Below are 22917 nucleotides of genomic sequence, written 5' to 3' on the forward strand. Positions count from 1 at the left end.
TCCTCTCATATTCAATCACTGCACCTTCGATTCGTGTACAGATTTGTTGCTTTCTGTCAAGAGCGCGCGACTGGTTTGCCGTGACGTTGCGGTAGGTTACCACTGTTCATTGTTATACTTCACTCCCTCCCCAATGACCCGCATGTTCATGAGTGAGTGCTCGCGCGACGTGGGCTGAAGCCGCATGGAACTCCACTTAATGAGTCGCATCGCGGGTCTTCATGATCCCTAATATGCCTGGTGAAAGGCGGAGATCAAGGCGATCCCCATGCCTGGCCCAGGAAATTGGCTGAAGGTGACCATCGATAATCGTTTGATGAACATACTAATGTGATATTCTTTATTGGTATATACAGAGTTTATCGATTTTCTAACACGATACCCCGCTGTGCACTTGTGCAACACACAAAACTACAACAATGAAGTTGAACGCCGTTGCTGTTAGCTTGGCCACGGCCTCCTTGGTGGCTGCTCAGCACCACCACCAGCACCGCCACCATCATAAGCGCAACCCTGAGTCCGAGGTTGTCACCGTTGCTGGTCCTACTGTGGTCACTTATGTTCTCGACGGCAAGACTATCACTCTCGAGGAAGTCTGCAAGGGTATCGCCGACAAGACCTTGACCTGGGCCTCTGGTCAGGACATTCCTGATGTTTGCAACGGCGCTAGCAGCTCTTCGACTACCGCTGCCTCGACTTCCACTTCCACCACCGCGGCTCCTGCCCTCAGCTCCGTTGCCGAGTTCGTTGAAGTCGCTGTCGCTAAGGCCACTTCCTCCAGCAGCTCTTGGAGCTCCAGCAGCAGCGCTCACTCTTCCACCGCCGCTGCTTCCAGCTCCGCTTCTTCCAGCTCTGCCAGCAGTTCTAGCTCTTCCACTGCCACCGGCTTGGATGCGGACTTCCCTGATGGAGAATTGGACTGCGACACCTTCCCCTCCGACTACGGTGCTATCGCCCTCGATTACCTCGGACTTGGCGGCTGGTCCGGTATCCAGTACGTGACGATCTCCGGCAGCGTCGTGACCGAGATCACCACTGGTGTTTCCGGTGATAGCTGCACCAACGGCGCCATGTGCTCTTACGCCTGTCCCGCGGGTTATCAGAAGTCCCAGTGGCCCAGCACCCAGGGATCTACTGGACAGTCCGTCGGTGGTATTCAGTGCAAGAACGGCAAGCTCTACCTTACCAACACTTCCTTGTCCAAGAAGCTTTGCATTGAGGGTACTGGCGGTGTCCACGTCCAGAACACGCTCGGCGAGAGTGTTGCTGTTTGCCGTACTGATTATCCTGGTAAGTGTCTTGCACCAGCCTAAAGTACCTGGACAGCTGCTTACAATTGATAGGTACCGAGTCCGAGACCATCCCTCTTCACCTTGGCGACAACACGCTCCAGCCCCTGACTTGCCCGGACGGCGAGACCTACTACAAGTGGGAGGGCAAGGTTACCTCTGCTCAGTACTACGTTAACCCCAAGGGTGTTTCCACCGAGAAGGGCTGCCAGTGGGGTAACGGCTCTGAGGCCATCGGCAACTGGGCCCCTATCAACCTTGGTGTTGGTGTCAACGACGGCAAGTGGCTGTCCATCTTCCAGAACAGCCCCACCACCACCGAGAAGCTTGACTACAATGTCAAGATCGAGGGTGACAACCTGAGCGGTTCTTGCAAGTATGAGGATGGTGTTTTCTATTCCGAGTCTGGCACCAACGACTCCGGCTGCACTGTGAGTGTTCCCCACCCCTTGCTTTGGTTCCTTTCCTCTTGGAAGTCCCTGGCCTGATTGTTAATTTTACCCGCAGGTCGAGGTCGTCTCCGGCTCCGCCACCTATGTCTTCTACTAAAGTAGATAATTCTCCGTGGGAGCCTCTGTCGTCAAGTGCCGGCTCTGGCTTCCCACGGCCTTTCCGTACCCCGACAAAGGCACAATTGCAAATAGAAGACCTTTTTTTCATGCCTCTGTTCCGCCCTTGATCATGATCCACCTTTCAGTGTGCTTGCTTTCTTCGTGTATCTTAGTATCTCATACTTATGTGACATGGAAAAGCTTGCAACACCTGTCACATTTGTAACGCCACCCTTCCTTTGCTTGGGGGGCGGTTGTGGTTAGCTTTTTTACTTTTCTCGACACTGAAGTAACACTGATTTTCCCATTTGATCACCGCGGAGTTTCTTCTCATCTTTCTGTGGAGAATGGGATGTAATTTAGCGATATCCTGTACAGTAGTGCCACTTCTTTTTCATGTTGTTCAGATCGAAATGACCCACTAATTCACTTTGATGATTTTCAAAGCTATGCAAGTGTTATTCCCGTTCTTTTCCTTTAGAAATTGCCCTTGAACATTGAACAAGATTTATCCGTGAGCAAGACGGCTCGAGGGGACTGGTCTACCCTTGCCACTTCGGCTACTGTTCACTGCATCCCCTACCGATTGCTTGAAGACTATGGGAATATCTCCCCGGCCTGGGGGACCGGGTATCGGCATGTATCGCTGCAGTGTCCACTCCATTCTACGCCCCCATCCAGCAGCAGCAGCAGCATTCACCTCCCACCACGGACCTTGACGCCGACCACCAAGTTCCAGAAATTCGAAACTCTATTAAAAAAAACCTTGCTCGGTGGATCTTCGGCCGATTCAACAAAAGATAAATCCGACGCCATGAAAAGAAGACAAAATCAATCAATGGTTGACAAAGGCCTGAAGGTTTTTTTTTTCTGGTGTCTTCAAGTAGCCGATGGAGATTGGACAGATGAACATCTTAACCTATGTGTACGTTAACTTACATTCCCCAGGCGGCATCTCCACCCGTGTCATGCACGGTCGACTGGATCTAGTCTTAAAATGTTCTGGAATGTGCATTGCAGGAGTGGATCCCCTCCCCGATCTTGGGGAGGCTGGGTGTGTGCCACTGTGTGGTCTGTCGGTGTGGGCTATTCGTACGAGTGCTTCTATCGGGGTCTGTTCTCTGTATGTTTTGTGCTGTGTCTTATTCGGTTGGGTGGGTGGGTGTTTTCTTGTGGGATTTGCTGGTTGAAGGGGCGAGTTGTGCATTCGCTCCAAAGAGAGAACAATCGTTTGGATGGCCAATTCTGGAAGTAGTGGGAGTTTACTAGGTGTTGAGTAGGTGATGCTGGGCTAGTAGGCGCATACAGTGAGTGGGTGAGTGAGTGTACTTTGCATGTGCATCTGCTCTCGGGCTGGGTGGTGAGCTCGGGATACAGAGCTGGGGTGGACGGAGTGCAGTACTTCAATGCCATTGAGCATCGGGCTGGAATTAAGAGGCGAAGGAGAGACTATGTCCTTTTCAGGTGCTTGTGAAAGGTTGGATGATGGTTGGTCAGAGGGAAGAGGGGGGCTGGGAAAAGTTCACATGGTTGGGGGCGAAGATACGTCGGCAGTGATTTTGTTCTTTTCGTCATTGAAATGTGAAGAGATGGAGGCACCATCATGCCTCACATCATCTTCGGTTTGCCTAGAGCTGGGACCGGAGGCTGGAGGGTGATCAGTGGAGGCGCAAGCAGGTTTTAGTACATTTCAGGGAGTTGTGCAAGACGTCAAGGTTGAATTGGGTCAGGTATGCTCCGGCTTGGACTTAAGGGTGCAGCGCTTGTGTTCAATGACTGTTGAGGTCATCAATAATTCAGTGACTTGACAGACAGCCCCGGGGCCTTGGCATGACTAGTCCGGAGGCAGACTAGCGTGCCACCGACGAGGCAAGGCGTCACGCATTCACGTGACACAACATCACGTGCCACGCGTTATCTGGTTCGAGTGAGCGACGCGCCTTGACTGCCTGGGGTGTCGAGGCTCCGAACTCAGGCCCATCCCTTGCCTTGAAACAAATCAACAACAATACTCAGAGTGTTCTGAATCTAAAGAGAGAGAGAGTGACAGACTAACTAAATGCAGGCCATTGTCATTTCTGGGCCTGGCCACTTTTTCTCCCTGTTCTTCCCCCATTTATAAATACCAACCATGCGCTGTCAGTGCAATTCGTTCGAGGCGGCTGCTGCTGCTGCTGCTGCGCGAAGCTCGATGGTGGAGCTCTAAGACTCTCGCCCGGCGCCTATCGAACGCGTCTCGGACTGTAAGCGTGCATTTCCGCGCTGGAAGGACGAGACGCTCCGTTCCGGGGCAGACATTCCACCACACACCACACACCACACATCCTTTCACCCTTTTCTTCAATGTTTCTCGTTTTTTCCCCTACGGTCGAAACATTTTGTGCTTTGTGCTCAACCCCCCCCCCTCCTCCCTCCTCCTCCTCCTCGAAGCCTGACCCAACCTCCCTGGACCCTGTCGTCTTGGGGCAGATGAATCCTCAGTGCTCCTTCCCTTCCTTTGCTCGTCCTTGACACGCTTCTGTCTCCGCGTCTAGTCAACTACTTTCCTTCTGGTCTGGTCTGCACGAAACCAAGTCGTCACCTCCCTCCCAATCGCTATCTTCCACTCCTATAGAACATAGAGACCCCCCCTCCCCTCTGCTCCTCCTCCTACTTGTCCTCGACGCGATCAGATAGGTCTCCAATTGATCTGTGGGATCTTTGACTCAATCCCTCTGCAGCTTCTCGAGTGACCATAATCTTAATTACTTTAGCTTCGTCCCAGACGTGTACGACGCGAAGGACAAGTCTGCCAACATGGAGTCCTCGCCGCCAAGGAGCAGTACAGCTGCTCCTGTGGCAGGTATCAAGCGTCCGGCGGCCCTATTGCCTGCTTTCGAGCCATTGAGCTCGTCCCCGTCCCTGCCCCGACCACAGAAGCGTGTAGCACGCGAAGACCATGGCATCGTTTCCACCTATCCCACTCCGGTCCCGACCTCGTCGACCCATATCATGTCCTCCTCCCCTCCCCGAATGGCTCTGCCGCGTCCGGCCTCTCGACGTACATTTACTTCGACCTCGGAACGGACCCCTCTGTCTACCGTCCCCGAATTGATGCTGCCTGAGAGTGGTGAGCCGGTCTTGATGGGGAGATCCAGTGCCTCGTGTCATCACCAACTTGCGGCCAACCGAATGATCTCAAGGGTCCATGTCAAAGCCCGATATAAGCCCGCCCCTAACCCATTCGACCGTGATACGGTGGAGATTATGTGCCTGGGTTGGAACGGAATCAAGCTACACTGCCAGGGGAAAACCTACGACTTGGGCAAGGGCAAGACATTCACCTCGGATATCAAGGACGCTGATATCATGATCGACGTCCACGAGGCTCGCGTGCTCGTCCTGTGGCCTCGGAATGATAAGAAGGACTATACCTCCACAGATTCAGAGCAGACCTGGGAAGAGGAAACCACGCCTAAACAACGCAAGGGACAATCAATTCGGAGTATCCATGACAGCCCTGCGGTCGAACGCCAACGCCTGGCATCCCCAGTCTCCCCCTCGCCCGCTGTAAAGTCTCTGGTGCCGCCATCCTCTCCTCTGTATACCCCGACACGCTCGCGGAACGCTGTGGTCGTGTACGAAGACGAGGGCTCGCCTGTTCGTCGCCCCGTATCTGCCGGGTCGTTGCTTGCCGATGATACCCAGACGACTTCTTCCAGTGTGGAGGACCTCCTGCAGAGCTCACAGTCGAGTGATTTGAGCGACCTGAGTAGACATGACGACTTTTCGGATCACGACGAGGAGAATGACCCTATCATTCATTCTTTTGGGCCGTTCGGCGAGAACCTCCTGCCCCGGATGGCTTCTTTCACAGCAGACGAGTCCCCACTGCAGCCTGCTCGTCCACGCAATCAGCTCTCGTCCCAGGGCCTTGAGCACGCCAAATCCCCGAAACAAACAACCAAGACCGTAGAGTCCGCTGCCGATGGCGATAGTCAGGAGGATGCCACACCGGTCAAGCCACAGCCGCTTGATGAAAGCGGTGAACGCGTTCAGAACCACGCTGTCAACCAGCTGGCTTTCTCCCGTCTCTCCTCGACGCCCTTCTCCACCATCCTCAACAACCTTCCGCCGGCTCTGTGGAAACGGGACAGTCACTCGAGACAGGGACCCACGAGAGAAGAGATCCGTGCGATTCTGGATACCACGAAGTGCATTGGCAAAGTCGCCCGTGAAGGAAAGGATGCCGCGGGGAAGGCTCTGGAGAGTGAATACTACTATATCCCGGACTTTGATGAGGACGATATGCGACGGGAGGCCGTTGTTCATGATCTCCGGAAACCCGGCCTCCGAAACTGCCGCAAGCAGCACAAGGTATGAATGACCCTTGCAATCGATTATCGATAGCGATCCCAGCTGACTGGTCCTCTGCAGCAATACTTCTGGCGCAAGCCAAAATAAATAAGAAAGAATCATATATCATCTAAGAATACTTGCCTTCTTTGATTTCCTGGTACATATCTTGCTATGCTTGACTTTTTCCTTCCTCCCCCCACCCTCTTCCCCCTGTTATTTTGTTTCTGTACAAGGACTCGCATAGCGTTGGCGTGGGCATACCCTGTTTATTTCATGTTTGATGAAGGTGTATGATGACGGCGGTTTTTGTTCTTTTTCTTTCTTTCCCTCTGTCTTTCGTTTGGTGATGTGTATGTGTGTGTGTGTGTGTGGATGTGGATGGTCCCGCTCAACCGTTGAGGAATAGGCTGTGGTTCTTGTGATGGATGACTTTTGAGACGTCAGGATTCGTTTCAATTATATTGGCAACAGTCTCTTTGGTGTGGTTCTGTCTTTCTTGTTCGCATCCAAACACCATGCCCCCCTCTGATGACTTGTATGTTACATTAAAGGTTTCTCATGGAACAAAAGCTTAGTTGATAATGAGGACTTGGTGTGTTTTGTATTGCCATGGGAAGTTGTGTAGGCCCGGTGGGTCTTGGGGTATTAAAGTAGAGAAATTACGCCCAAGCCCTCGTCCCTTGTATGATAGCTCTCTGGGGCTCGAGGTAGTTCATTCGGGCTCTCGATTTGCAGGTTCTACAGCAGACAATGGCACTCGGAGACGTGTGGTCTGAAGGGAGGGAGAGGACGACCCAGTACCACTCAGCTGGTATCTTGTTCGATGGAGAGTGGGGGTGGGGGTGGCATCAGTAGAACGTAGGCGTGTATAGCATGTGCATTGGAGGTCCTAATAGCCTAATACAAGGGGAAGAGTGGAATAGAGACTGCAGCAAAAGGAAGTATTATCTCTGTACTGTAATTGTTGTGGCTGATTGCTAGGTAGTTAAGTAAGTCAAATTAACTTCAACTTAGTATTATTTAGCTCCAATAATATATTCACTTTGTGATTGTCTATTGACAGGAGCAGAATAAGTACAATTGTGGATTCTGAGATTGATTCAATTGTTCTTCCTAGGGTATTCAATTTTTATCAAGTGTGGTATAGTTGTCATCCGACCAATAGGAACGTACCATTTGAGATTGTACACATATGCTGCACTTTGATTGGCTGGAGAGGGGTTTATACTACTTAGTAGGCCGCTGCAGGGCATGCACGGTACATCATAGCACGTGCATCAACCTTGATTTTCTGGTCTTTGTTCTAGAAAATGGAATTCTCTAATTAAGGTGGATGGAGCTTGATTTGGATTTTTTCCCATTAAATTGTTTCTTTTACTTGGAATGGTAACATGTTCTTATGTCCACGGTGCACAGGCGTTGCTGGAATTAGACCAGGCTTCCTGAATAGGTACTTTCTTAGGCACCTAACTGGCACAGTTCTGCCCTCCTCAGCCCCAGACTAATGGGTACAGTACACCACAAACTCGATATTTACTATACAATTCCACCAAGTCTGGATTGCTCGACTCGACAACCACAGACTTAGCTGTTCGATCTTGAGAAATCGAACCTTGTTGGACCCCCCCCTTTTTTTTTGTTTTTGCCCCTACACAACTGCGCCTGCTGCGATGTATGCGAACGATTTTATTTGCCAGTGTCCCCATCCCATCCATGCGAGTCTGTTGCTTTTAGAGAGTGGGGTGTCCGTGTCTTGACGGGCGGAGTATTTTCATGTCTGTCTGATTCGATAGTGTAGTGTCATGCCCTGTGGGGACACGAGCGTGGATCGCGGACGCTATGCTCAACACGCAGGATGATCGTATCTGGTAGTCTATGACTGGGTCTGCTTCTAAGCACAAGTACCTCACGGAGAACTGGGTCATTGAGGTCCAAGTACCGCTCGCCGGTGTAGAAGTTCTTTCGTCTTGGGTCGAGGGTGTTGGTTGTTGATTGGATCGTCGGGAGAGAGACGTTGGTCGCTGACAGGACTGGATGCCCGAGGTGTTGGGATAAAACTTCTCAGGTCTCAGACTCATCGATGTTAAATCCGCCCTCTCCCTTTGGCTGTTCGGGCTGTCGTCGTGCGCGTACCGAAGAAGGGGCAGTGTTGGTACAGGAAACAGGTAGAATCTGGTTTTTGTTCTGCAGGAGGAGTCAAGTACTGTCTTTCAGCCTTGTGTTGTGGAAGGTAAATGACATCGACAGCCCTAGTCCACAGTATACCCGTTTCCGGTTTCAAGAAGGGACTTTACCTAAGAGACTTACATTTGAGGGCTCTTAACTGAGCTCCTCTTGTTTCGCCATTCTGAGAAGAGATAGCAAAGAGAAGGAAAGGAAAGGAAAGCATTAGAGCAGTCAATGCAACAAAGTGAGCAATGTCGGAGTTGAGAAAAGCGCATGGAGAGCGCCGGCAGATCTGAGCTCAATCCGTCATATTTCATCTCCTTTACCAAGAGAAAGTAACTTGAATCGATGAAAAGGTCGATTCGTGGGAATAGACCGGTGGTGAGTGGACCGCACTGGTTGGATGCAATGGTGGTTAGCTGGGCTGGTGAGGAGAGGACTACGCTCCCCGACGAAAAGGATTGATCATCGTACGAAGAATGGATCATACCATCTCTGAATAGACAAAGCCGTGAAAGACATCAAGAACTGATGAAGAGAGGGTGGTTCCAATGGAAGGCAGTTCACCGAGCAAAAAGGCTCATAGCTCGACTTGATGATGGTGCTATTGAGGCTACTAAGTTGAACTAGTAGATACAGAGTCTAGCGGTATATTGTATTAATGGCAGGCATCCAAGCCTCCGTCACAAGATGAGTAGGTACTGTACATGACGATCGGATGGTAGTTCCTACTCAGCTGCTCGCGTCTCCTATGCTGCTGCCTCTATTATCTCGCGCATCACTGTCGCGCTCAATACCAGCCTCCAAAGGAAAGCTCTTAACCAGCAGCGGTATCTCCTCCCAGCTCTTACTGCGATTTCGATCCGAGTTAAGCGGCCACCACTCCTCCAGTATCTGTTGGACCGGCGGCGGAGTCCGCATGGACGGGTCGTCAACGAGGATCCATTCATGCCACAGCTGCCACGCGACGGTCCCAACCGCCTGGACTTGCAGTTCCGCAGTTGGCGGTAACCCAGGCCGGGTGACGAGGAATGACTGACTAATTTGCCGGAGAACGTTGACCAGTGACTGGGGGAAAATAATCCCAAGTGACAAAAGATTGACGCGGACCTGCTTGAGCGATTCGTTAGCCTGACCGGAACACATGAGCTTGAAGATGCCTGCGGCAAGCGCCTCGTCGATGGCAGCGTTGTGGAGGATCTCCCGAAGACACGTGAGGTCACCCAGAACGTCTCTTTCATCGGCCACCCCAGCAACCCGCGGATCGCAGTCCAAGTCAAGAACGACCTGACGGAGATGGCTCCACTGGCCGATTGCCCGGTATAAATCGCACTCGCGGGCATCGCCACCCGTGCGCAGCAGCGGGAGATGGAGTTCTTCCAGCTCGGGGCAGAGTCGAGCCAGGTACCGGAGCTGCTCGCCGTCATTGACGGGGTACTTGTGGCCCTCATCGTCAGGTTGCTGTCGTTGGCGGTACGAGGCCTCCAAGCTCAGCCCTTTCAGTGCCCGGCCGTGGTGCGAGACAATCCGATCGAGGGATGAGAAGCTCCGCAGGCTGATCAGGCGGAGGTATTTCAACGGACGGAAAGCCCGCACGGCGGCAATCATCTCTTCGCGGTCTGGAGCGACCCCACGACGGACCCCATTGGACCGCGGGACCATCTTGATGTACAGCCGTTCTAGTCCGGTCAATCGCGCAGCTAGTTTCGCCAACAGCTCTGGCTCCGAATAGACCCCAATCTCCAGCGACCGTAGTCGAGATAGGTCAGTCATGGTGGAGATGCGCAGCAGGATCTGCTCCTGAGCCAACCCGGCACCGTCACTTCGGAAACTCAGGGACTCGAGGGAATAGGTGGCCGGGGCAACTGGGACAAGCTTGCTGTAGAAGGAGATGAAGTCTTCCCACTCCTCTTTCACTATCTCGATTGGATTGTCACGACCTTCGCGTTTGTCGTCGATGATCAAATGCTTTAGATTGGGGGCAGTGAAGATGAGTGGCATGGGCTCGTCGAGGTGTATCCATCGCCATTCTCGCGGATGCAACCCCATCGTGTAGACTACATTCAGGGTATGGAGACTCGGCGCTCGGAGGATTCGGAGTTCAAATGGCCTTCTCGCCTCCTTCCTTACCAGCTTGCAGCAACGTCCCAGCCCGTCGATGTCGATAGAAAGGCATTGGGAGGTCCAGATGTTCAGGCGGCACAGAGGGTGAGACTGTTGAAGTATATCGAGGAGAGGAGCAGGAAACGTGTTGATCACCACATAGTTGCATACGTAAAGATGCTGAAGCCGCGCAATCAGAGCAAAGATAGGCTCCCACTCATTTTGCGGGTACTCGCCCACTTTATCGCGGAGAAATAGGTGATCTTTGTCACAGCAATCATTCGTGAGGCTCTCGTGTAAGAAGCCGTCTTCCGCAGCTCGCGGCTTGAAGCTGACAAATTCGTTGTACCAGTTCTTCTGCTTCCAGAGATCTTCGGCTTTTGGAGTATCTATCCACGATGGTTTCGCTAGACAAACAAGATCGAGATTGCGGGCATAGGGCAGGTATTGCCGCCCAAGACCATCGGTATGGAACGCGGAGACATCATGTTGCAAGCTTGCCAGATCATGGAACTTGATGCGTAGGTCCTGATATAGCTGAGGAGCCGCGACGTTGTGCCAGGCCCGGCTAGTTTGACTAAGAGCGGACAGATCATGCCAGGAAGAATCCAGGACCTATCAGGTCTTGTCAGTGTTTATTCGGGAATCTCGTCTGTCTTCATGATCGGCTTACCAAGAGGGAGATCTGTCTTCGGAGCTCTGCAGGAAGGCTATCGATGGTCACCGTCATCTTGTTGTTGATTTGGGGACCAGAAGACGGAACGGACTGAAGCAGGAGAATCACGAAGACGGGGGTTTAAGAACGCTCTCTACTATTGGCCGGAGGCGTGGGGCGGAACCATGGAGCTCAACTGCGCTCCACCTGATAGTCGAGATAGCCATTCCTCCATTGCTTCCCGGCGCCTGCAAACGCTGTTGTTTCACCATGGACGTTGTCCAATCTTTCATCCCTACGCTCGAAAACTGCTCAAAATTGTTGGCATAATCCACAGACGACTCCTCCACTTCAGGGTCATTGAGATAATTCCAGACCGCAATAGCTGCCTAGAGTTCTTTCATTGCGATCCTTTATTGTAGTGTCAGCCACAAATGTTGGCCAGTTTGTCTCGTCCACCAAGGCGATGTTTCGGAAGACCCTTGATTTCATCCCATTGAACTCTCGTTGCAAAAGGTAGAAGGGTTCCCTTATCCCTGCTGCTACCGAGGGCTGACATGTTTCGAAATTGGGGCTTTTGGCGAGATCCAGGTCGTATGCGTCACCGATGTACAAGAACGTCTTAAGTAGAAGATCCTCATGCAGCCTCTTATCACCCCCCGGGCTGTATCAAGACAGAACGAGCAATCAACCAAGTCGAGAGTGGCCTGCTGATCCGAGGCTAATTTTTGAGCAGTCAGATACTGGAAGGACATGGGAACCACCTGAAGCTCCAGGATATGCTCGTTGTCGTATTTATTGCCAGACTTCTGCATTGGATCTATCAAAGGGTATGCGCAGTCCGTTGGGTTCTAATGCGTCCAGGCATCTTGATACTGCGCGTCGGTCGTCTTTCGACCACTCGCTGGGGAAGCATAGGGAGCCGTAAGCGTCAAGCCATTGTACTAATTTCATAGAAACATTAATCTGCATGGCCTGGAGTTGATCGCCCTAGAACCGGAGCACCTCAGAAGTATTTCACGTAGCTTCCATAGGCGCCAGCGCAGGCAGAGTAGCATTGGCTACCATTTCCTCGTACCATACATCCCGAGCCTCCTGCGCCGCAGTCATCCTATCCGGAATAAAGGCAGAAACATTCCGTTGTCGGATGAACCCAGCCAGGAATGAAGCCGCTCGTGACGACAAAGTTCAGTTCCTCGTCGATGACCAGGCTGACACAGGCCGTCTCGTCGGTGGGATGGCTCACCGGTCAGGAACAGCCCAGCGGGTCGCTCAAGGCGTTGCCGTACATGTCGATACCGATCACCCTCCAGCCCAGTTCCGTGGACTGGCAGGTGTCACTGATTTTCATCGACAAGTTAGTGATCGCTGCAAAGAGGACTTCGCTTCAAGCCTCCAGCGTGGCCTGACTATCTCTCGTTTGGTTTGCGGGTGACGACATCAACTTGGCGTAGTTGGACGGCGCTGGTCACCGCGATTGCGGTGGATGAAGACCCTCAGCTCGAGCTCGAGCTTGCTGCTCTTCTAGTCGTCCACCTTGATTCCGCCCTCACTCACGTAGACTTGGGGGTTGAGGAGATGAAGAAAGACCTGTTGTGGGTCAAATTGCTGCAAGCCGCCCAACAAACTGGAATGCATCCGAACTTCCGCCCGGGTCAACGGTCACTCCCCACTGCTCGCCCTCGGATTGGTCAATTCTGGCTCTAGACTTCGGCACATGGAATCCATTGAGTCGTGCTGCCATTTTGGTGTTGCCTTGCCGGCACATCAGCATGATTCAAGGTCCCCACATCATGGCAATGGCAGACTCGAAAATGTGCAGCCCGCCCGCCAGCTTCCATTTGAATCCAGGGTTCTCTTGATTTGGTTCCCTCAATTCCAATGGCTGCAAAGATGTTTTATGCGGGTCTTTCCCCCGTTTATGAGAGTCGTCGTATCTCTCGAGTCCCATCTGAAGGCGTACTGATTCCCGAGTCACATTCCTGAAACTACTCGAAAGCCAGAATGCACGTCTCCCGGGCCTGGATCCTTGGAGGCCAGCAAGGTCTCTCAAGTCTCAGACTCATTGATGATAAATCCGTCCCTTCCTTGGGCGACCATGACGTCTTGGTGCGCATCCATGCAGCATCGCTTAATCACCGAGACTTAGCCATCGCCAAGATATGCACTGTCCTTCATCTCTTATAGTCTATTCTTCCCCTCCGCCATCGGACAATTAATAGCTGAATTCCTGTCCACCGCTCAGGGCTCCCATTCCCTCGTTATCAACCCCAATGTGGTAGCTGCATCTGACGGTGCCGGCATCGTCGAAAGTGTCGGGCCTCAGGTGCAGGCCTTCCAACCCGGGGACCGAGTCTGCACATACATGGTGCCGCACAAGCCTAAATCCGAGCCGGTCACCTTCGCGGACATCGGCAGTGGACTGGGCCAGAGGATAGACGGGACGCTGCGTCCGTACGCCGTGTTCCATCAGACCGCGCTGGTGAAAATGCCGTCCAGTCTGTCGTTTGTGGAAGCAAGTACGTTGACGTGCGCGGCGTTGACGGCCTGGAATGCGTTGTTCGGGCTGTCGTCGCGCGCATCGAAGAAGGGGGATGTTGTGTTGGTACAGGGGACAGGTGGGGTATCAGTTATTGCTCTGCAGGTACTGTCTTCTCCCTGGCGTTTAGCCTGCTCATTGCTTTCCTGTTCTCTGGGCGGCTCGATGAATTGAACTGAATGCTATATAGTTCGCAGTGGCAGCAGGTGCCACCGTGATCGCCACGACCAGCTCCGACACCAAAGCACAGCGCCTCCAAGCTCTCGGCGCGCACCATGTGCTCAACTACCGGCGCAATCCCAAGTGGGGAGAGTCTGCGCGACAGTTGACGCCAGACGGGAAGGGTGTGCATCTCGTGGTCGACGTTGGTGGGTTGTCGACTGCGAGCCAGTCGCTGAAGGCCGTGCGGCCGGAGGGGGTGATTGCCATGACGGGTCTGCTGGGAGGTGCTCCAGACTCGAATGTCAATACTCTGATCGACTGTCTTGTGAACTTGTGTACGGTCAGAGGAGTTCTGCTAGGCACGAGACAGCAGTTTGAGGAGATGAATTGGTTCATCGAGGAACATCGGATCCAGCCGGCGATCGATGAGAGGGTATTTGAGTTTGAGGAGGTCGAGGAGGCTTATCGGTATATGGATGAGCAGAGGCACTTTTCGAAGGTCTGCGTGAGGATTGAATGAAGGAATGAATTAATTGCATAATGTGGCGATACGAACAGTGGAGAGCGAGTATGTACAGTACAAGCTCTAGTAGAGGGAATCAGGTGGACCATAAAGTAGCTTCTCGTACCTCCCTGGACCTCCTCATTCTGTACTACTTGCTTCCCCTCATTCTAGACATTCTAGACCGGGAAGTGACGTTGATTTCCTCCCCAACAGCGGTGGCCAGTTCCTTCCCCCCTCTTCTTTCTGCTCTGCTTCCCTTCTCAACGATCCCAGAACTTTTCTTCTGATCGCCGAAGTTCTTGCCATCGCCTTGTCTCTTATCGTCTCACAAAAGAAGCAAAGCCACCGCCACGCAGGAGACGTCATTCCGAAGGGTGGTGCTATCATTGCATTGAAACGCAACCCTCTCTCTCTCCTCTCCTCTTAAATTCATTCAATCTCGCCCCAGTCCTCCCAACTACACTTGGCTCACTTCCAACACACCTATCGAACAAAAATCCGACCACAGAGTTCCACCTCTACAATTACCTACCTCCCTTTACATCTCCCTACCGCATCCCCACCGAACAACTACACAAGGGAAAGACCATCATAAAATGTCCATCAACAAATCCCGAACCAACCGTCCCGACTCAGACGTCTTCCAGCTCCCAACAGACAATTCAGCAGACCGCTCCGGTATCGCCTCCTCTTCCGGGGCTGATCTGGGTGCAGCCGCCGGTCCCGCTAGCACAAGGACAGAAAAGCCCTGGAAACCGCCTGTGGTTCGTCAGCAGAGCTGGAGCAACGAGGACCAGAAGCATGAGCTGCAGACTCGGTTGTTGGATTTGGAGGATGAGGAGGGAGACAGGCCCGGATTCTCGGAGGCGCCGGCGGGGGTTCACTAATCGGGTTCGTGGAGGTTGGATTGGGTGGTGAAGGGTATGGGCGACCGATGATTATGATAGCGGGTGGTTTTGGTGATTTTTCCTTATGATTATCATGATGTTTCTGATGATGATGATGATGGTTGAGCATGGGATTGGTGAGTGAATCGGTTTATGCGGATGAATGTGCTTTATGATTAGTTCACACAATGCAGATGTATGGAGGAAGGAGATTGCAGCGGCTAGTTTAGGCAAAAGTCTACTGCGTCTGCTATAACTGCTGTATACTGGTTAATTGCTTCCATGAATCTGTGCTGAACTGACTGCTGATGCGGGGAAAAATACGGGGCACGATTGCCAGATGATGTCGCTGGCGGGGGCCGGTTAACTTTAATTCATAGGAGTATAATTATTGTCACAGATCTTCTGACTTCAATAATGATAGTGAAGAAAAACAGCAACAAAGTTATGCGCAAAGAGAGTAGTAGAAATTGGCTGTTGTATAGTCCGCTTTGGTTATCGCCATGAGTGGAGAAAAGCGAAAGACGATCATCCAAGCCGCTTTTCCTTCTTCCCCCTCCGCCCTCCTTCTCCTCCTCCGCCTTCGGTCCGTCACTCACTGCAACTTTCGTCAGCCACTCTCAACTTTGCAATCTTTCACCTCTCCCTGACGTTGACGCCCCAAAATAGTGCGCGCGTCACTTTCTCCCTCTCATTCTCCCCAATGTGGCGTTCAGGTCACTTATGCGCCCTCCTTTCCCACTCGCTGAAAGGAATTCTGGATAGTTGAAATCCATCCCACCCACCATAAACCGAGAACATTGCACCGGCGGCCACGCCATGGATCGTCACCGAAAGCGTAAACCTCACCAGAACAGCTTTTCTCCCCCAAGACACGACTGACTAACCCCACCTCTTCTACATACAGGGGAACTCCGCGATCTCAACGAGCGAGCCTGGGCTGGCGAGACTGGTAAACTTATGCCCTTTTCCCTTTCCGATAATGACGCACCACGTCCTCCTTCCGGCTTCTTTTCACTTTCTCCCTACCCAAACACAAAAACACACACCACACACTTGGCCAGCTGCCCGGAGGTTAATGTCTATAACTAATCCCATCGCCGCAACACAACAGATGCCTTCCCCGTCAGCAAATCCCTCGATTCCGCCCTCAAGAAAAACACCGCCTTCATCAAGCGCCTCCGCACGGGGATCAACGCCTCCGCCCAAGCCACCTTTCTCGCCGACATCCGCACCTTGTCGCTCCACAAGTACCTGTCGGAGATCATCTCGGCCTGCTATGAAGGACTCTGCAAGCTCAAGTCGCCCGGCGAGATCGCCACGGGGGTCGAGATCGCCAGCGCCCTGCACCAGCGGTTCGGCCCCGGCGAGTTCACACGCCAGCTCGGATGGCTGCTGGGCCGCGGGCTGAGCACCCCGGACAAAGGGCAGCTCAAGGCCCTGAGCCAGGAGGTGCGCGAGCGCGAGGAGAAGGAGCGCCTGTCGCGCCACCGGGTGCTGCTGCGCGTCGTCACGGAGCTCTGGCTGGTGGGCGTGCTGCGCACCCTGGACGACATCGACCGCCCGGATGACCTCGGGGCCGCGGCGGCCAAGGGGAAAGATGCCGGCGTGGTCGGGAAGGCGACCGACGGGCCCGTGAAGAGCAACAAGGCGCTGCTCTCGGCGACCAGGGACGGCGGCGGTGAGAAGGAGTCGGAGCCGTTTCCCATGGAAGTGCTCAAGGATCTTCTGGGCCACGATCGCGATCACTTGAATCTCCCCTTGGCGGTCCTGTTTGTGAAGAGCTTCAGTTGGGATGTGCTGGGGACCAAGTTGGTGGAGGAAGGCCGGAAGACGGTCGAGGCGGACGGCGCGACGACCACCACGAATGGCGCCTCGGGAGATGCAGTCAATAGCAGTAGTGCTGAGTGCGAGGCGGAAGAGAACGAACCCCCGCTGATCCCTGAGAAACTCCAGCTGCGTTTCCGCCATATCCTGAACCGGTACCTGGAGGACGTCAAGGCGCATGTTGTCCGTGATCAGAGGGCATTGACGGCTCAGAGCCGGCGCAATGCCGAGGCGTACGTGAAAAGTGGCGAGATCTTCGAGGACCGTCAGGCCAACTTCGAGAAGCAGACCAAGTCGCTGGAGAAACTAGTTGCCAACACCCAAGTCCTTTGCGAGGCGCTCGGGGCGGAAATGCCGGCTCTAGCTGAGAAGGAAAACCCCGATGCGGCATCGGCTGGAGGAATCGGGCTGGTTAAGACGACGGAGTACCTGCGCGGTCAGGGTGAGGGTGCCGGCATCTGGGAAGATGAAGAAGAGCGGCGCTTTTACGAGAATCTGGTTGACCTCAAGGGCAAAGTGCCAGCTGTCCTACTGGAGGATGCCAGGAAGAAGAAACCCGATCCCGAGGAGCCAGCCAAGAAGAAAGGGGATGGCGAAGAGGCAGGCGCAGAGAAATCCGAGTCCGCCGCTCAGACTCAAGTATCGGAGGAGAAGAACGCGGATGCCGACGATCTATCTACAGCCATTGCAAGCAAGACTGTGGGAGCCCAGGTGGACGCACTCCTCGCCAAATTACCCGACCTACAGACCAAGGACCACGTCGATCAGATGGCCTTGGATTTCTGCTTCCTTAACTCGAAAGCGTCGCGCAACAGGCTCATCAAGGCGGTTTCTGATGTCCCCAAGGGACGTCTCGATCTTCTGCCGCTGTACTCTCGCCTGGTCGCTACGCTCGGGCAATATATGCCTGACATTCCCCAGGGCTTGACTACGTACCTTGATGAGGAGTTCAGAAGCCTCCAACGCCGGAAGTCGAAGGAGTTCTTAGGGCAGGTTCGCATGGGCAATGTCCGGTATCTGGCGGAGTTGACTAAGTTCGGCGTGGTCCCTGAGCATATCATCTTCCATTGCTTCAAGGTCTCGCTGGATGACTTCTCGCGCATGAACATCGAGATCATCGGTTATCTCCTGGAGAACTGCGGTCGTTACTTACTCCGCAACCCGGAGACAGCTCCGCGGATGGCTTCTTTCCTGGAGACCCTGGGACGAAAGAAGACTGTTCAACATCTCGGTCAACAGGAGCGGATGATCATCGAGAATGCCATCTACTACGTTGATCCGCCACCCCGGCCTGCCATCCAGCAGAAGGAACGTACGCCTATGGAAGCCTACATCCGCCGGATTGTATATCTGGACATGAATAAGCGGAACTACACCAAGATTCTGAAATCAATTCGCAAGCTCCACTGGGAAGAGGGCGAAGTTGTCGATATCCTGGAGAAGGTCTTCAGCAAACCGGTTAAGGTCAAGTATGGAAACATCCACTTGCTCGCGATCCTGGTCAGCGCTCTCTATCGGTATCACCAGGAGTTCGTGATTGGGATCGTGGACAATGTCCTCGAGCAGATAACTCTGGGTCTCGAGCAGAATGACTTCAAGTTCAATCAGAAGCGTGTTGCGGAGGTCAAGTATCTGGGAGAACTCTACAATTACAAGATGATCGACTCGCCCGTCATCTTCGATACCTTGTACCGCATTGTCACCTTCGGTCACGGTGAGTTGTATTCATGGTCAATCAAAAGCAGAATCACTAACGTGTCCATAGAAGGAGGAACGCCAGTGGCTGGGAAGGTCAGCCCGCTGGACTTGCCTGATGACTTCTTCCGCATTCGTCTGGTCTGCACGCTGCTCGACACGTGCGGCCACTGCTTTGACCGCGGGTCTGCGAAGAAGAAGCTCGATTTCTTCCTTAACTTCTTCCAGGTACGCTGGTAATAAGTGTTGATCCGAGCTGGACACTAACTCGAGCAGTACTATATGCACACCAAAGACCCGATGCCGATGGACGTTGAGTTCCTCGTTCAGGATACCTACTCGATGGCTCGTCCGCAGTGGAAACTGGCGGCGGACCTTGCCGAAGCTACGCAAGTCTTCGGCGAGGCGGTCGCGCAGAACTACAAGATGCAGGATTCCGAACGCCCTGTGGATGTTGAGGAAGAGGATGCTGAGAGCAGTTCTTCGGACGATGATCTGGAAGAGGATGCCATACCTGAGGCGGAAGATGACCAGGAGTCCAGCGATGAAGCTGAGGTCGGTTCATTCCCAAAGGTGGTGAAATCGTTTGCTAACAAGTTTAGGCGTCTGGTCCCAACGCCGACAACACCGGTGAGAGCGAGTCGGAGGACGAGCAGATCTTCGTCACGCGGCAGGAAGAGGAACGTGACCCGGAGGCCGAAGCCGACTTCGACCGCGAGTTTGAAAAGATGATGTCTGAGAGCATGGAGTCGAGGAAGTTCGAGCGCAAGGGCGTATTCGACATCCCTTTGCCCATGAAGCGGTCCGGTCGCGAGGCTGCGGCGGAGAACGTGAACGTCGCGGAGCCTCCCAAGCCCACCACCAACACGATGGCTTTCTCGCTGATGACGAAGAAGGGCAACAAGCAGCAGGTAGGTTTTTTTTTTTTTTCTCTTTTTCTTTGTTAGGGGATGGAGAACCATGCTAACGGTACAGACTCGCACCATTGATCTACCGTCCGATTCCAGCTTCGCGGTCGCGATGAGAAGCCAGCAGCAGGCGGACCGGGAGGAGCAACAGCGGATCAAGAGTTTGGTGCTGAACTACGAGATGACCAACGAGGTGGATGCCAACTCCGAAGGTATGTTTTTATTTATGTGGAGGTTGCGTGAAGCTAATTTTTCTCTAGACTCCACTGCCGAGAAACGCTCTCCCCATCGCGATACCCGAGTCGACAAGTCGGGCAGTAACCGGATGGCGTTCCGGTCCCGGAAGCTTCAGCTCAGCGATGTGAACTGGTAAAGGGCTTGGGGTTTGGTAGCACTACGGTGTTTCGCAAGTGAAGAACTCGCAGGTATCTGCGTGGGGTTTGTTACCCGAGACGTAATCCCTTTCCAGCTGTTGGCAGCAGGCAGCAGCAGCAGGCAGCAGCAAGAAAGCAAGATGCCATGGTCATGACAGCCAATCCGAGCCAGTCTGTCGGTGACAGACTGATTATGCTATTCTCATCCTGAAGAAGGAATGCCCATGACATTCGTCTCTGTGTTGAAACTGTTCAACACAGCGTTTGGGAAAGGCTGATCTCGCCCATTGACAGCCTGAAAGAGATGTCAGGTCAAGGAGAGAATTAGTGATGGGGCCGAGGCTCAAGGCGCGGGGCAGATGAAGTACGGTAATATCTTTTTCAGATCTTATCTTCCAGATTTAGATGAGACACGAACAGTCGGAAATGGGGGAAAGGGTCAGAATTTTAGCCTAGCATGGCATCACTGCTCCTGAAAGACAAGATTATGGACCGAAAAGATTGTCTGTGAATTCATCATTAATCGAATATCTAGTTGCGATTCTTGCAAACACCATAACCAACCCGTAGGTCAATCAGCTAGTCAACCATATTCCAGAATGCCAAAAACAGGAAACAGAAAAGAAACGAGAGTCACGCCCCCAAAAAAGGTCACAACCGATATATACCAATCATCATATCACATAAGGTCCCGAATAACGGGTTTTTGTTTTGTTCTGTTCTCCCCCAAAGTCCTCCCTCATTACCTCCTCCTCCTGATGCCAACCTATTATCCATATGCCTCTCCCCCCAACCCTCCCAAGAAATAAGGTAATCATCGTAGAGCCAGATACGTCCCCAAGGTCTCATAATCGACCTTCTTGGGACTGCTGCTGCTGCTGCTGGTGGCTTTCGTGTGCGTCGGCGTGTGCTTGCCCTTGCCCGTCGTCGTCGTCGTCTTCTTCTTGGCCGCAGTGCTTTTCTCTTTGGACTCGGATTCCGGTGTTGCGGACTTGACCTTGGCCAGGTATTTGGTCTTCAGGGAGCGGAGGGTCGAGGCGGTGGAGGAGACGCTGGATGTGGAGGCTGCGTCGTCGTTGTCGGGGTGGAAGAGGGTTGAGGGGGTGGATTTGAGGGAGGGGGCGATGGTTGGGTTTGAGGGCATTGTGGTTGTAGTTGTGGTTGTGGTTGTTTGGTTGTTTGATTGGAGGCGAAGGGTTGTGTTTGGTTGTTGTTGTTGTTGTTGTTGTTGTATAGTTGTGTATAGGTATAGTATTCTATCTCGAATAGAAGGATAGAAGAATAGAAGGATACCAATAGTGGTGGTAAGTGTAGTTTCAATCGCGTATATATGGATGATGAAGAAGGAGTAGAATATATCCCTGATATAATTGAATGTATTGTAGATGTAGATGCAGATACTAGACAGACAACACCGACAACAAGGGCCATCACATTCCTTATATACTGTACAGACGTCAACCTCTGCACAGTATGCATGTCCAGTACCCCCACGGTCCCCAACCCCAATGTCAAATCCAATCCCTGATACCGACTCGATGAATCACCCCCCAAAATTCAAAAACGGAGTATACCCAGTAACCTGTCATACAACGCCTAATCCGAAAAACCAAGAATCTACTCCGAGCGCCGGAATAAACCCGAGCACCCTACTGCACTGCACGGCTTGCAGCACTGCAGTTTAGGCAAGTTGCCAAGAAAGCTGAGCCCAGCCCAGCCCCGGCTTCCGGGTGCCAGCCGCGAATAGGAATTCGAGAAGTGGGATTTGGGGAGTGTCGGAGTGTCAAATTGGTTTAGCTTTGGAGATTATTTTTTCATTCTGTAGATTTCTTTTTCAGAAGAGCGAGCTTTGCTTTGAAGGGTTGGGTTTGGGCATGTGGGTGGATGTGTCATGCTACGCCCTTGGATACAGTGTTTACTTCGTAGGAAGGAGAGTTTGGGGGGAGGTCAGTGGGCCAGGATTGAGATTATTAATGGTCTTGCAGAAGGTTGCTTATGTATCTACTGCAGTGTATATACAATTCCAGAATCTGTGGAAGGTATTGGTATAAGTGAAGTATGCACCACAAGACAGATCTATCCAGATACAAAAGTTTATGCTTACAAACCTCTTCCTTCAGATCTGCCCAGGCCCACCTCTAACTTGCACCGTTTGCATCCAGTGCATACATCTCAAGGCCAAGGCGCGAAGGGCGCGGAAGGAGCAAACCTGGACGGACACGAGACACGAGGCACTGGAAGTCTAGTCCCGGTGCACTACAGTACACTACACCTTAAATTGGGAATCGGGGCTGTACAGTACTAGACTATGACGACGATGTCTGGAGAGGGGAGTCCTATCTACATCGGGATGATGGGGCCGGGATCGGAGTCGCAAGGGGATTGAGTCAGTGGATATGCGAGAACCGTGGATGACTACGGATTCGCTCGTGTCCCGTGTGGTGGTCGGATGCTGCTTGGGAGCCTAGACGGCTTTGTCTGCCTGATGCTGTGCTGATGCTGATGCGGATGCGGATGGCTGGCTATGCGTAGATGCATACCTACAGGAGATAGGTTTATTGGCTATGGCTATGGCTATGGCTATGGCTATGCCTATGCCTATGCCTATGCCTATAACTGTGTTGTTGATCTAGGGAATAGCTACCTCTCCCAGCAAGAGAAGACAATTGACAACCTCACTCAATATAGAACTTTATTCTGTACACAGAGCACCATCTTCATGTGGTCAGGGTACAGGACAGTACAGCCCTCAAATCAGAGGAACCGCACGCCATGTAGTGTAACTCCCTCCCAGCTACAGTCTTCCCGGGGCCATAAGTATATGATCGACATGCCTACTCCGTAAGTGACCAGATCCGCCAAGGTTCCCCCCCCCCACCACAGATCGGGATCCCAATTCGGAATCCCTCCTTATTCCC

At 52.8% G+C, this 22917-nt stretch overlaps 4 protein-coding genes across 4 annotated transcripts; 3 read left to right on the plus strand and 1 right to left on the minus strand.

Moving 5' to 3' along the window:
- Positions 1–419: 419 nt before the first annotated feature.
- sun1 (SUN family protein UTH1) lies at positions 420–1838 on the plus strand (the record flags this gene model as incomplete). The annotated part of the gene is made up of 3 exons (XM_025588479.1): positions 420–1290; positions 1344–1720; positions 1797–1838. 3 exons carry the CDS (start codon positions 420–422, stop codon positions 1836–1838), a joined length of 1290 nt encoding a protein of 429 aa, XP_025436935.1.
- A 2798-nt stretch (positions 1839–4636) lies between these two features.
- On the plus strand, positions 4637–19998 carry BO95DRAFT_457414 (uncharacterized protein; the record flags this gene model as incomplete). Its single annotated transcript, XM_025588480.1, has 8 exons — positions 4637–6196; positions 16144–16147; positions 16310–18736; positions 18788–18945; positions 18994–19272; positions 19320–19628; positions 19693–19837; positions 19886–19998. 8 exons carry the CDS (start codon positions 4637–4639, stop codon positions 19996–19998), a joined length of 4995 nt encoding a protein of 1664 aa, XP_025436936.1.
- Positions 19999–20494: 496 nt separating this feature from the next.
- Positions 20495–21455, minus strand: BO95DRAFT_447884 (uncharacterized protein). Its single transcript, XM_025587721.1, has one exon. It carries the CDS (start codon positions 21141–21143, stop codon positions 20814–20816), a length of 330 nt encoding a protein of 109 aa, XP_025436937.1. The 5' UTR covers positions 21144–21455; the 3' UTR covers positions 20495–20813.
- A 1068-nt stretch (positions 21456–22523) lies between these two features.
- On the plus strand, positions 22524–22844 carry BO95DRAFT_486221 (uncharacterized protein; the record flags this gene model as incomplete). Its single annotated transcript, XM_025590443.1, has 1 exon — positions 22524–22844. One exon carries the CDS (start codon positions 22524–22526, stop codon positions 22842–22844), a length of 321 nt encoding a protein of 106 aa, XP_025436938.1.
- Between the last annotated feature and the right edge of the window lie 73 nt (positions 22845–22917).

The sequence above is a fragment of the Aspergillus brunneoviolaceus genome (assembly GCF_003184695.1).
Source record: "Aspergillus brunneoviolaceus CBS 621.78 unplaced genomic scaffold BO95scaffold_101, whole genome shotgun sequence".
NCBI classification, from domain to species: Eukaryota; Fungi; Ascomycota; class Eurotiomycetes; order Eurotiales; family Aspergillaceae; genus Aspergillus; species Aspergillus brunneoviolaceus.

Bases quoted from the DNA above. Each gene is read 5' to 3' on its own strand.
- BO95DRAFT_447884 (XM_025587721.1), bottom strand. From the start codon at position 21,143: ATGCCCTCAAACCCAACCATCGCCCCCTCCCTCAAATCCACCCCCTCA.